This window comes from Heptranchias perlo, chromosome 10, assembly GCF_035084215.1.
Source record: "Heptranchias perlo isolate sHepPer1 chromosome 10, sHepPer1.hap1, whole genome shotgun sequence".
Classification (NCBI taxonomy): domain Eukaryota; kingdom Metazoa; phylum Chordata; class Chondrichthyes; order Hexanchiformes; family Hexanchidae; genus Heptranchias; species Heptranchias perlo.
This window is the reverse complement of record NC_090334.1, coordinates 3,403,336-3,418,284: the sequence shown is the minus strand read 5'-3', so window position 1 is coordinate 3,418,284 and position 14,949 is coordinate 3,403,336. Positions and strand designations below refer to the sequence as shown.

Genomic DNA, 14,949 nt, shown 5'->3' with positions numbered 1-14,949 from the left:
TATGATATTTTGTGCCACAAGTTGCTGGAAGTAGGAGATGGAAACAGCACGGCTCTCTACAGGGCAAGTAACTGAGTATGTCCTTAACCAGACTGAAGGATTGTGAAATTAACAGCAGTCAGAATCAGGAAGTAGAAGTTAGAATATTGAATTCAATGTCAAATCATGTACAGAAAGAGAAATAGGGGGAAAAGAAAGATTGGATTGAGAGAGAGAAAAAAAGGTCAAAGTTAAAATAATTAAATTTTATTTTAAAATCAGTTAAAAGCTGAAGGAATGAGACTCGACACTTGTAATAATTAATTTTCAGTACCAGAGAGGTTGACTGGCAGTAATTAACACTTGTCACACCGTTAAAAAGTTACTTAAACTGAAATGACAAGCCCTAACTTTCTGTGGCGAGTTTGGCTCGTATCTTCACACCATTCAATGCATTTCACTGGTGAGGCAGACAGCGAGATGCCATTTTTGAGAAGCTAATGGCAGAGTGGCGCAACTCAGACAGCAACTTTTGGATTTACCACGCATCTGCCCTTCGCCTGAAGTTGCTGTGTGATTTGTGCCATTAGCCTCACCGCTATTTTGACAGCAAATTCTGGGCAGTTAGGACAGGTGACCAAAAGCATGGTCAAAAGCGTAGGTTTTAAAGGAGCGTCTTAAAAGGAGGAGAGGCAGAGAGGTTTAGGGAGGGAATTCCAGAGCTTAGGGATTGGTAGCTGAAGGCATGGCCGTTAACGGTGGAGCGATTAAAATCAGGGATGCGCAAAAAGCAAGAATTGGAGGAGCGTAGAGATCGCGAAGGGATATAGGGCAGGAGGAGGTTACAGGGGTATAGAGGGGCGAGGCCATGGAGGGCTTTGAAAACAAGGATGAGAATTTTAAAAATCAATGCATTGCCGGACCGGGAACCAATGTAGGTCGGTGAGCAAAGGGGTGATGGGTGAAGGGGACTTGGTGCGAGTCTAACAATCTATTCCTTCCAGTGGTGCAGTTACTTACTCTCCTCTGGATCTTCACTTGCCACGGGAGGGCTTGGCAATGACTGCACAGCCGCCCGACTCTGTTGGGTCGATTCCATAGGCCCCAACCTGGTGTCTCTGTTGTCTGTCCACTCTGGGCTGAATCCACCATCGTCAGCCTGGGCAGTACCATCGTCAGCACTAGTCTGATTAAATGCAAGGTCTGCAGAAGATAGTGGGAAAGGAGTCACATTATTACCACAGACAGTTACCGTTGCCACCAGGTGCTCCTGGCTTGTCGCAATAACGAGGTCTCACTGTACTTGGGTACAAAACTCAACCATCATCAAACACAAAGGCCCACATCAGCTTAAACACACGGCCTGAAAGGGTGGAAGCAGATTCAATAACAACTTTCAAAAGAAAATTGGATAAATACTTGAAAAGGAAACATTTCCAGGGCTATGGGGAAAGAGCAGGGGAGTGGGACTAATAGAATAGCTCTTTCAAAGAGCTGGCACAGGCATGATAGGCGAGTGGCCGCCTCCTGTGCTGTACGAGTCTATGATTTTACCTCATACTGTTCGCCCAGCATGGAACCACACAACATCCAAGGAGACACAAAAAGTGGTCAGAGCAAAAAAAACGCTGCAACCAATTCAGGACAAACTGGGAAATTCCTCTCTGATCCCCCCCGAGACAATCAAGCAAAGCTCCAGGAGACCGTGGCTATTTGTAACTCATCACAATCATAACTAACTAGCAAATTCAATCATTCCCCTACTAATCTTGCATTTCTCCACAATAAATAACACCAACTCTTGGAGCCTAGAATAATAACTAAGAGCTATGGATTTGGTGCTATTCTGAGCACCAGAGTCTTAATCATCTTCACCAGTTTCAAGGACAAAAAAACTCCAAGTGAAAACACATCAGGCATTGTACACTCCATCAGTCTAGTAACACAGCTTAAATATATTGGATCAAAATCCAATGTACATTGAGAGTCATGGCCTTGCCCCTCTTTCTCTGTAACCTCCTCCAGCCCTACAATCCTCCGAGATCTCTGCACTCCTCCAATTCTGGCCTCTTGTGCACCCCCAATTTCCTTCACTCGAGCCATTGGCAGCCATGCCTTCAGCTGCCTAATCCCCTAAGTTCTGGAATTCCCTCCCTAAATCCCTCTCTCCTCCCTTAAAACCGACCTCTTTGACCAAGCTATTGGTCATTTGGTCTAATATTTCATGTGGATTGGTGTCATTTTGTTTGATAATCACTCCTGTGAAGCCCCTTTTGGGATGTTTTACTTTGTTAAAAGCGCTTTATAAATACAAGTTGTTGTTGATGTCAGCACTTCCCTTCCCGTGAGCTCCACCACCGAGAAGGACAAGAGCAGCAACACCATCACCTCCGAGTTCCCCTCCAACCACACACAACCCTCCGTTGAGCATAGATCACCAATCCTTCATTGTTGCCATGTCAAAAGCCTGGAACTCCCTCCCTATGATCATAGTGGAAACCCCACTGCCAGACAGACTGCAGCAAGTCAAGGCAGTCTGTCATCATCTTCTTAAGGGAACTGAGACAGGCAATCACAGTGATCTTGCCATCTCATGAACAAATAAAATCTGCCACCAATCATGTTTGTTACTGCCGAGGTAAAGTTCAGCCGGGACATTTGCCATTTCTTTTTAAAAAACTAAATACACAGAATAGTAAGCATCAGCTGGAGAAACTTGAGTAGGGCCGAGTATAGCAATTCCTCTGCTTTTTCTTTTCAAGTATTCCTGTAATTTGCAGCATACTGCAGAGAGCCCTGTGCCCAATTGGAGGAGTGGACATGCTACTGTGACACAGGACAAGGGTGTTTTTGTGTAGTACATCTACTCTTCAACTGTGAGAACACTGTCCTGGAGCTAGTGCAGAAGAGAGTCATGAGTCTGAGACTGAACATCAGAGGACTTATGAGGACAGACAGGAGAAACAAGCTTTCTGGCCTCGATAGGAGGTGACTGAAGTGACTTTTTAGAAGTCTCCAAGATCACTGGCAGTATTGACGAGGTAATTCAAACACTATTTCACGTGAAATTACAACAGTAGCACAAGAGAACACAGGTTCCAACTGGTGGATGATAAATTTAGGAAAGGAGGTTCTTGCTCACAGAAAGGGTGGGGGTAGAGTAGTGGAAGTGAAACTCAAACTATTTAAGAAACAGTTGGATGATGTGATTGAGAGTGGGGACTGAACGAGTTAAGGCAGACTGAATGACCTTCCTTAGCTGTATCTATCTTCTGATCAGAGTACAGGACACCCATGAAATTATAAACAGGAAAGGCAATAACAAATGACAAAAGATTGAAGGCGGGGAAAAACATTAATTATTTCTTGAACTTATCCTAAACATTCCCTTGTAATTATTGGTTTTCAAAACCTTAGATTATAGTTTGTGCAAAAGATTAAGTAAAACCTTCCTGAGCTATTCAGGCTGGTATTTGTGTACATTGCAATTGAAAGAAGAAAAACATTATTCATCAATTAAATGCAACACTAACAAGGGCAGAATTATAGAAAAGTATGACAGTTTTACACGATGAAACATTGTGTCTGATTTGTATGGTTTTATTATACAACTTAAAATCTTAGATATTCAATTTGTTGACTCTACTTTACTTGGAAGTTTTCTAAAAAGTTGAGCAAAACAAAAATGTTGTACTCACCGTGAGATTCATAACCAGAATCGTTTGGAGGTTTTGGCCTGGCTTCTGGATCAACATCTGCCATGTTAACCAACCATACCATCGTGGCTACGCAAGACCAAACAGGAGAATTAAACCAGTTCAATTGAGACTTTCAGTTAAAGAGTCAAAAAGCAAAAAAAGGAAAAATCTTAACTTACAGGAATAAATCAGAGCTGGAAATATTGGTTCATTTCTCTCTTGGGCAGTCTCGACTAGAATACGCAGGGGACCCTTGGGGCACAGCACTGCTATCAGATCTGAAAAATACAACACTTGCTCAATACAAACCTTGCATCATCATTTGATCGAAAAAGGTGCAAGGAAATGGAAAATTGAATTAAAACAATTCTCACACTCTAAACCACAGTTAACAATTCAATAGCATTGAGACCATGAATTTTTGAAATTATTAATAATTGATTAGCCTATCAAGTGAGGGGGGAACAAAAGAAATTTCAAAAAAACCATTAATACCACTTTTAGATCACACTGACGGGTGTATTCCCCGTCCTTTTGGACCCAGCAGTGTCACAATGGAACTTCTAAGTTGCAAAAGACAGAACACTGCACACAATAACTTGAAGGGGAGAAGGAGGAGCAGTTATGGGAACAGGAGGAGGCCATTCAGCCCCTCAAGCCTGTTCCACCATTCAATTAGATCATGGCTGATTTGTATCTCAACTCCCTTTGATCCATATTCCTTGATCCCATCACCTAATACAAATCTGTTCATCTCAGTCTTAAACTCCGATTGACTCCCAGCATTGGAGGGGGAGGGGGGGTGAGTTCTAGACTTCCATCACCCCTTGTGTGAAAAAGTGCTTCCTGATTTCACTCCTGAACGGCCTCGCTCTAATTTTATTATGCCCCTTTGTTCTGGACTCTCCACTAGAGGAAACAGTTTCTCTGTATCGGCCCTATGGAATCCCTTAATTATGTTAAAGACCTTGATCAGGTCACCCTCAACCTTCTAAACTCAAGGGAATGCAACCCAAGTCTATGCAACCTGGCCTCACAATTTAACCTTTAAGCCCTGATATCATACTGGTGAATCTGTACTATGCCCTCTCCAAGGCCAATATATCTTTATATAATGCTTTTCATGTTGATTATACTTCACAGAAGTATAATCAAAAAATGGACGTGAAGCCAAAGGAGGAGCTATCAGGAGAGCTTGGTCAGAGGTGGGTTTTAAGGAAGGTCTTAAGAGGAGAGGTGGAGGCACAGACGGGTTTATGGATGGAATTCTAGAGCCTGGGGCCCTAGGCAGCTGAACACACAGCCATTGGTAGGGTGATGCTGGGGGGGGGGGGGGGGGGGGGGCGGAGAAACGTACAACGGGCCAAAGTCAAACGAAGGGAGAGCTTGGGGCAGGGGGTTGTAGGGCTGGAGGTGGTTATAAATGTGGCGACAGGTGAGGCCTTGGAGGGATTTAAAGATTATAGAATCATACAGCACAGAAGGCGGCCATTCGGCCCATCGTGCCTGTGCCAGCTCTTTCAAAGAGCTATCCAATTAGACCCACTGCCTTGCCCTTTCCCCATAGCCCTGCACATTTTTCCCCATCAAATATTTATCCAATTCCCTTTCAGGCAGTGCATTCCAGATTGTAACATCTCACCGCATAAAAGAATTCTCATCTCCCCTCTGGTTCTTTTGCCAATTACCTTAAATCTGTCACCTCTGGTTACTGACCCTCCTGCCAGTGGAAACAGTTTCTCCCTATCTACTCTAATCAAAACCCTTCTTAATTTTAAACACCTATATTAAATATATGATTTTTAATTTGAGGGCCAATACTTCTCAGTGATGACAGGGGTGAGGGGTGAGCGGAACTTGGTGTCGGATAGATACAGGCAGCAGAGTTTTGGATGAGCTGAAGTTTAGAGGGTGGAGGACAGGAGGCCAGCCAGGAGAACATTGGTATTGTAGAGTCTGGAGATGACGACAGTATGGATGAGGGTTTCAGTGGCAGATGGGCAGAGGCAGAAGTAGGCAGTCTTTGTAATGGAGGGGATATGGGGCTATAGGCTCAGGGTCTAAAATACAAATAGTGTCCCAGTAGGCCACTCGAATTAGCTTTAAAACTCAAAGCTTTCCTGTTTTTAAAAGAGTACAGGGATGCCACATCTTGTACTAAGCTCTGGAATTCCCTCCCTAAACCTCTCTGCCTCTCTCTCCTCTAAAATTCTCCTGTCCTAATATCTCATGTGGTTTGGTGTCAAATTTTGTTTGCTAACTCTCCTGTGAAGGGCCTTGGGACGTTTTACTATGTTAAAGGCGCTATATAAATGCAATTTGTTGTTGCGACCATCTCTCCTGAGTGGTTTCACTAGCCCATTTAATAATACAATCTTGGTGTCGGATCCACGATCATGAAGATGTTGGACTTATTCCAAAATCAATATAAAAGCAATTTACAATAACCGGATGAGAGTAAGAGTTACAGGTTTAAGACGTTACATAGAAATGTGCAAATCCAAGACAGGCCTGAGATGGGAGACTGCCAAAACAAAGCCTAAATCAGAGTATAATTATCCTGTGGTTAAAAATTGATACCATTTAAGGAAACACTCCATGCGTTGGGTTACAATGAAGTTTAAGATACCTCAAGCATAAATGGGAACACCTGGCCTAAACATTCTCCATCAGGATATAAGGGCACCCTGCCTAGCATTGTGGGAACCGGATAACACTAGACGAGCAAAATTGTTAACATCAATCTTATCAACATGTTCACTAGAAACTAAACTCCTTATTCTGTACGGAGTCTTTTCTGATGCGCTGAGTGAGCAAGTGTTTTGTAGGATACACCCAGAGGGCTAAACGCACATCCCATCCTAGTGGACCAAGAACAGTCACACATGATGGAATGTTTCTAATCTACTGTTCATGTAAGAGCAAGACAGACCAAGACTGTACAGATATCTTAATTTTACAAAATATAGCGCAGACATATTACATAGAATGTACAGCTCAGAAACAGGCCATTCGGCCCAACTGCTCCATGCCGGTGTTTATGCTCCACACGAGCCTATTCCCTCCCTAATTTATCTCACCCCATCACCATATCCTTCTATTCCTTTCTCCCTCATGTGTTTATTTAGCTTCCCCTTAAATGCATCTATACTATTCATCTCAACTACTCCTTGTGGTAGCACATTCCACATTCTCACCACTCTCTTTGGGTAAAAAAGTTTCTCCTGAATTCCCTATTGGATTTATTAGTGACTATCTTATATTTATGGCCCCTACTTCTGGTGTCTCTCATAAGTGTAAACATCCTCTCTACATCCACCCTATCAAAACCTTTCATAATCTTAAAGACCTCTATCAGATCACCCCTCAGTCTTCTCTTTTCTAGGGAAAAGAGCCCCAGCTTGTTCAATCTTTCCTGATAAGTACAACCTCTCAGTTCTGGTATAATCCTTGTGAATCTTTTTTGCACCTTCTCCACTGCTTTTATATCCTTTTCATAATATGGAGACCAGAACTGTGCACAGTACTTCAGGTGTGGTCTAATCAAGGTTCTATACAAGTTTAACATAACTTCTCTGCTTTTCAATTCTATCCCTCTAGTAATGAATACAGGTACACATACATACATGGAGGCTGCACATCAATACTGCACAAACATCTTAAATTTACAAAAATACTCAGCACAGCTGATGTCTGCTGGTAAGAATGTCTTGCAGCTGTCTTACTGAATGATGTCAAGATCAAACATTCATTCTTTAACACAAAGCCGGTATCTTAAAGTCTTTGGCAGTTGTTCAAATCAGTCAGTCCCTGCACTATCTGCGTTACCCCATTTTAGAGTTTTTATTCGTGGTTAAGTGTAACCCATAATTATAACTTGCTTGATTAATGTGACCCAGACATTAAGTTTATAATAATTACAATTTCTGGTTGTTTGTGTGTTAACTCTCTTGCCTCAGACTGACGACAGTATGCCCAGGATTCTACCCGTACACAGTCATCCACATTCTTATTAGGAAATAAAACTCCTGATTTCTGGTTCTGTTTTCAAAGTGCAAATTCCCTGGACTTTGCCTTTTCTGGTCTTTCTTCACTAACACTGAACAACGCCACGACTGGGACAGCAACCCTGCATTCACATTCCTTTTAACGTTGTAATTCACAAGCCTGGCACTCCAACATGACGAGATGCCACAGATTTGGGAAAAAACAGAACTCAAACATTAGTAGACTGACTGAACATAAAAGTTTACTGAGTATTTTTGTGGCTGAAAATTAGGTCCTTCCTATTTTTGAAAACTTGTGGTGGACTCCATTTGAAGCAAGTTCCTCATTGAAAACCAGTTCATAATTGGAGCTCATTAACTGAAGGAGATCAGATGTTCAAGACATCTTTAGGTTATATTTCTCCATACAGGATTTTAAAACTAGTTACCACGACTAGATGACTAGGCTCTTGCAGAAGTATACATTTGTACACAATACTGGTTACTGTCACCACAAACAATGTAAAAATTCCTCTACATTTGCAGCTCATCAGTTACTTATACTCACAGCAGTTACAGCCAAGAAACAGATACCACAGATTCCTGTCAACGGGTTAAAAGAGTAATGTTGAACGGCTGGTTTCCTTGAACTGTGGTAATGCGAATTGCAAAGTTGTAAAATACAAAACTCCTCAAATATATTTACAGATAAATGCGGTCAATAAAAGCTCTGCCAGGATTAAAAGGACAGATTTTTGCTAGTTAAGCCGTTAGGTACAACAGATACTTCTGTACTAATTTTACCATCTTGGCTGGATCTGTGGAAGCACAAAATTGACAAGAATTTTAATCATTTCTATAAATTGCATTTCTAAAGTATTCACCACCTACATCTCAGGCCAGAAAAAGAAAAAAAAATGGGCACCCTAGCCAGGACCGAAACAACAGGATAATGGGAAAGAAAAAAAAGAACAAACTTGCAATTATAAAGCGCCTTTCATAACCTCAGGATGTCCCAAAGCACTTTACAGCCAATTAAGTACTTTTGAAGTGTAGTCACTATTGTAACATAGGAAATTTGGCAGCCAATTTGCACACAGCAAGGTCCCACAAACAGCAATGTGATAATGACCAGATAATCTGTTTCCATGATGTTGGTTGAGGGAAACTCCCCTGTTATTCTTTGAAATAGTACCATGGGATCTTTTATGTTTACCTGAAAGGGCAGACGGGGCCTCGGTTTAACATCTCATCCGAAAGACGGCACCTCCGACAGTGCAGCACTCCCTCAGTACTGGCACTGGGAGTGTCAGCCTGGATTATGTGTTCATGTCTCTGAAGTGGGACTTGAATCCACGACCTTCCGACTCAGAGGCAAGAGTGCTAGCCACTGAGCCACGGATGATGCTGTGAAGGTGAGAATGGGCAAAGAGTTTTAAAGGAGGAGGATTAGGGAAGAAAGTTCAAAGGGTAGGACACAGTGGTTGAATGTATGTCACCAATACTGGAATGAATCGAGCAGTGAACAAGGAGCAACCAGTTATTCACAAGAGCAGAGGGTGTTTGCTGGAACATAGGGTTGGGAATTTCGGAGGTATGGAGCAAGGGCTTGGTGGGATTTAAAAACGAGGACAGATGTTGAAGTCAATTTCAACAGAGCTGGACACGGACTGAGGTGATGGGGGCATGGGATTTGGCTACAGAGTTCTGAATGAGTGGTCATGTGGAGAGAGGCGAGGAGACAGATTGAGTTCAGAGGAGATAAAGGAGTGGATTTGGGCTTCAGTTTTGGTGGTGGGCAGGCGGGGAGGAGGATGATGGAGTGGTCAGAGTGGAGGTGACAGGTGTTAGAGATGGAAGGAGGCGGTCTCGATGACAGATGTGGGGAAGGCAGTTCAGCCCCGGACCAAGCACAGTAAATCTAAGATTCCGCACTTCCAGTCTTAGCCTGAGTCAATAGCCAGAGCATGTAGATGCTGGTCGGAGCAGAACAGGATAGCTTTAGTTTTTCCAACACTGTGCTGGAAGAAGCAATGACTCATGCAGGTCTGGGTGGCGGTCCTACAATGGATTCTTGATGAAGCTCAGTGACGGTTAACTTGACAGGCTCTTTGCAAATAATTTTAAGCCATACAAGACTGTTCTTTTAATATCAGCTTTGGATTTCTTCTAAAAAGCCCCCCCCCCCACCGCCCCAACCGGGATATTTGCCCAAACTGGGTGTAACTCAATGGACGCCAAGACACCTCTGAGGTGGCCATTCACTGAACGGGAGCTTAGACATTGCTGTTTGTGGGATCTTGCTGTGCGCAAATTGGCAGCCGCGTTTCCTACATTACAACAGTGACTCCACTTCAAAAGTACTTCATTGGCTGTAAAGCACTTTGGGACGTCCTGAGGTCGTGGAAGGCGCTATATAAATGCAAGTCTTTGTTTTACCTTTTTCTTTAAGACAGTGATGTATTAGCCTCCGGGGGCCGAGCAAAGATGAGCACACTACACCCAAGTCCAATAGACACAGGCACATACTTTCCTCCAGCAGGGACCACTGGAATATTGGACAATTCCCCCCCACTCTCCAGCCTGGGAACACGAGGCCAAAATAACAGGTCTATAATATGAGAACACTTGTTTGTCAAATTTCGAGTATGATTACAACTTGAAACTAAAAAGTGCTAAAACGATTGATAAATAGCTTAGTGTTTGACAGCCAGATGTTTATAATAATTCATAACATTGCTTACAAATGAAAGGCTCTCCTCAGTTGTGTAAACAAACATGCTGCTTGCCTGAAGGCTTTCCAAAAATTACGGTGCGGAAAATGGTTTTAAAGTTTAGTAACATAGGAGGAAAAACCTCATGCCAACTGGGCACATTTAATTTTGTGGCAAGGCGGTCCCAGTAAGTGTGATAATTAGTAATACAGTACACTGGTCATGGCTACTGTTACTACAAAACACATCTAAATGGGACATCAGCGTTGTATACACGTGCCTTCAAAATTTTTTTTTTAAAAAGGGACTCACGGGATGCGAATAATCTTTGTCTGGTATACTGCTGTGTGGGGAAAAGTCCCATGTTGAATACCTTTAAGGGTTGGGCAGGAGCTGAACAAAGGCTGACTGTCTAAGCATTTTAACAAAACATCAATAAACACCTTATGTTTCTTGAATGGAGAAAGCAGGAAGGTATAGAGTACACAAATAATAAAAATGACTTGTCTTTATATAGCACCTTTCACAACCTCAGGACATCCCAAAGTGCTTTGCAGCCAAAGCTTGATACCACCCAACCGTTCAGTTTAGTGGATCTCCTCTCCTACCCATGTAGTTTCCTGCAATACGAGCCTGGGCTTTGCACCTTGGTTTCTTAATATTACAAACCACGTTAGCTGTGTAGTTCTCTCGGTCCTCCATTCTCAGAATCCTTCCCCTGTCGAGTGCCTCCTTTACTGCTGGTGGTGGCAGATGGAGGCTTGTAAGCAAGAAAAAAATCCCAGCACAATAAAAAGGACTATTATTGTTTGAAGTTCAAAGAGATGATTTAATCTACCTCACAAGAACATACCGGTATAAATGTAGCTGAACATGTAGATGCAATAAACAATACACTAACCTGGAAAAAAAATTACACCCCAGGGAGGGCTTTATTGTGTCTGCTACTTTTAATTACTTGAACAGATGGCTGCGTGGGTTTTGGTGTTTGCTTTTTGAAAAGAAAGACAAACCCTTTGGGAACTCTAGAGACATATTTCACCATTAACAGACAAGAAAAGGCAAGTCTTGAATATCACTTCACTTGGAATAGAGGGGTGAGGTGGGGAACACTCATTCAAATATCACTAGGGACTAATATTAGCCTGGAGAATGTTTAATAGTCGCCTCGTGAGGTGGCGTTCACTTCATTTCAGCTACAAAACAATCCAGGCCATTATAAACTTCAAACATAAAAGAATCATAGAATGGTTACCGCACAGAAAGAGGCCATTCGGCCTATCGAGCCTGTGCCTGCTCTTTGTAAGAGCAATCCAGTTAGTCCTATTCCCCCGCTCTTTCCCCACAGCCCTGCAAATTTTTTCCCTTCAAGTATTTATCCAATTCCTTTTTGAAAACCACGATTGAATCTGCTTCCACCATCCCCTCGGGCAGTGCATTCCAGATCATAACCACCCGCTGCATAAAAATGTTTTTCCTCATGTTGCCTTTGGTTCTTTTGCCAATCACCTTAAATCTGTCCCCTCTGGTTCTCAACCCTTCCGCCAATGGGAGCAGTTTCTCTTTATTTACTTTATCTAAACCCTTCATGATTTTGAACACTTCTATCAAATCTCCTCTTAACCTTCTCTGCTCGAAGGAGAACAACCCCAGCTTCTCCAGTCTATCCACGTAACTGAAGTCCCTCATCCCTGGAACCGTTCGAGTAAATCTTTTCCGCACCCTAAGGCCTTGACATCCTTCCTAAAGTGCGGTGCCCGACATGTAAATATTTAGACACAATACTCCAGCTGTGGCCAAACCAGTGTTTTATAAAGGTTCATCATGACTTCCTTGCTCTTGTACTCTATTTATAAAGCCCAGAATCCCGTAAGCTTTTTTAACCGCTTTCTCAACCTGCTCTGCCACCTTCAAAGATTTTTGCATGTATACCCCCAGATCTCTCTGTTCCTGCACCCTCTTTAGAATTGTGCCATTTAGTTTATATTAGCCTCTCCTCGTTCTTCCTGCCAAAATGTGTCACTTCGCACTTCTGCGTTAAATTTCATCTGCCATGTGTCCGCTCATTCCACCAACCTGTCTGTCCTCTTGAAGCCCATTACTATCCTCCTCACTGTTTACTACGTTTCCAAGTTCTGTCTCATCTGTTCTAGTATGTCACATTATCACAGGTGGCAAGACAAGTTGAGAAGGCTGTTAAAAAGGCATACAGGATCGTTGGCTTTAAAAATAGAGATAGAGTACAAAAGCAAGGAAGCTAGAATAAAACATTGGTTCGGCCCCAGCTGGAGTGTTGTGTCCAATTCTGGGCACCACACTTTAGGAAGGATGCGAAGGCCTTAGAGGATGTAGAAGAGATTTACTAGAATGGTGCCAGGGATGAGGGACTTCAGTTATGTGGAGAGACTGGAGAAGCTGGGGACGTTCTCCTTAGAACAGAGGAGGTTAAGGGGAGATTTGACAGGTGTTCAAAATCATGATGGATTTTGATAGAGTAAATAAGGAGAAACGGTTTCCAGTGGCAGAAGGGTCGGTAACCAGAGGACACAGATTTAAGGTAATTCACATAAAAAAGGTACACGAGGAAAAAATAAATTACGCAGCGAATTGTTATGATCTGGAATGTGCTCCCTGAAAGGGAGGTGGAAGCAGATTCAATAGGGAATTGGATAAATACTTGAAGGGGTAAAATTTACAGGGCAATGGGGAAAAAGCAGGGGAGTGGTTCTAATTGGATAGCTCTTTCAAAGAGCCAGCACAGGCACGATAGGCCAAATGGCCTCCTCCTGTGCTGTATCATTCTATAATACTTCAGCTCTAGGACTGAATGGAGTGTTCTAACTTGGGGGCTGGAGGGAGCTGATGTGTGCAGGTGAAGAGAGAAGGAAGTTCTCGGTTACGTACTTACGACTACCCTGCCGATGTCAAAATCTGGAACACTCTCCCCCAAAAGGCTGTGGATGCTGGGGGTCAAGTGAAATTTTCAGACTGAGATTGCCAGATTTTTATTAGATATCAAGCGATATGGAGCACATGGAGTTGAGGTACAGATCGGCCATGATCTGATTGATCGAGTTGGCACCGCTGAATTTTGTTTTGACTTATAAAAGATTTGTTTTGGCCCCATTAGAAAACAGCACAAGTGTATTACATGTAGAATCTGAACACCAACCATGTACTTTATTGCCAATTGTGACCGTTTGGGAAACTAATGTAATATTTCCAAGTTCGCTGATGACAAAACTAGGTGGGAATGTGAGTTGTGAGGAGGATGCAAAGAGGCTTCAAGGGGATTAAGACAGGCTAAGTGAGTGGGCAAGAACATGGCAGATGGAATATAATGTGGAAAAATGTGGAAGTTATCCACTTTGGTAGGAAGAACAGAAATGCAGAGTATTTTTAAAATGGAGAGAGATTGGGAAATGTTGATGTTCAAAGGGACCTGGGCGTTCTTGTACACCAGTCACTGAAAGCTAACATGCAGGTGCAGCAACCAATTAGGAAGGCAAATGGTATGTTGGCCTTTATTACAAGAGGATGAGAGTACAGGAGCAAGGATGTCTTACTGCAATTATATAGCACCTTGGTGAGACTGCACCTGGAGTATTGTGTACAATTTTGGTCTCCTTACCTAAGAAAGGATATACTTGCCATAGAGGGAGTGCAACAGAGGTTCATCAGACTGATTCCTGGGATGGCAGGATTGTCATATGAGGAGAGATTGAGTCGACTAGGCCTGTATTCTCTGGAGTTTAGAAGAATGAGAGGAGATCTCATTGAAACATACAAAATTCTTACAAGGCTCGACATGGTAGATGCAAGGAGGATGTTTCCCCTGGCTGGAGAGTCTAGATCCAGGGGTCACAGTCGCAGAATAAGGGGTAGGCCATTTAGGACTGAGATGAGGAGTAATTTCTTCACTCAGAGGTGAATCTTTGGAATTCTCTACCCCAGAGGGCTGTGGAGGCTCAGTCATCGAGTATTTTCAAAACAGAGATTGATAGATTCCTAGATGTAAAGGCATCAAGGGATATGGGGATAGTGCAGGAAAATGGTGTTGAGGTAGATCAGTCATGATCTTGTTGAACGGTGGAGCAGGCTCGAGGGGCTGGACGGCCTACTCCTGCTCCTACTTCTTATGTTCTAACCTTTTCTCAAAGCAGTTGTGTAACCATTACTGCCATCGACTGGTCCCTAAAGAGCGTTTGTAAGGAGGGAAGGTTCCAGCCTATACTGATCTGTCTCAGAGTACTCTGCAGGGAGCTGCTTCTCTGTAAGCCCATCATATGACCTGGATTGAGTAGTTGAATTGCTATAGCAGCCAGCAACACAGTCACACCGTGTCTGTGTGAGCAGTGTTTTGATTCATAGAATCGCTGTGATCTTGTGTGAATTAAAAAAAAATCAAAAACTCAAGCTAAATAATTCAGCACAGAATATAAAGAATATTTAGGCACAGAAGAAGGTGCAAAGAAGATTCACAAGGATGATACCAGAACTGAGGGGATATAATTATCAGGAAAGACTAGACAGGCTGGGGCTCTTTTCTCCAGAAGAGACTGAGGGGTGACC

At 42.9% G+C, this 14,949-nt stretch overlaps 1 protein-coding gene across 1 annotated transcript in view; it reads right to left on the bottom strand.

The window, feature by feature from the left end:
- Positions 1 to 14,949, bottom strand: part of psen1 (presenilin 1) — a 61,878-nt gene that overhangs the window by 10,820 nt on the left and 36,109 nt on the right. Inside the window, exons 7-9 of the mRNA XM_067991140.1 lie at positions 3,857 to 3,955; positions 3,678 to 3,764; positions 1,000 to 1,182 (exon numbers count right to left, since the gene is read on the bottom strand). Of these exons, the coding sequence (XP_067847241.1) occupies positions 1,000 to 1,182; positions 3,678 to 3,764; positions 3,857 to 3,955 (369 nt within the window). The remainder of the gene's footprint in view (positions 1 to 999; positions 1,183 to 3,677; positions 3,765 to 3,856; positions 3,956 to 14,949) is intronic.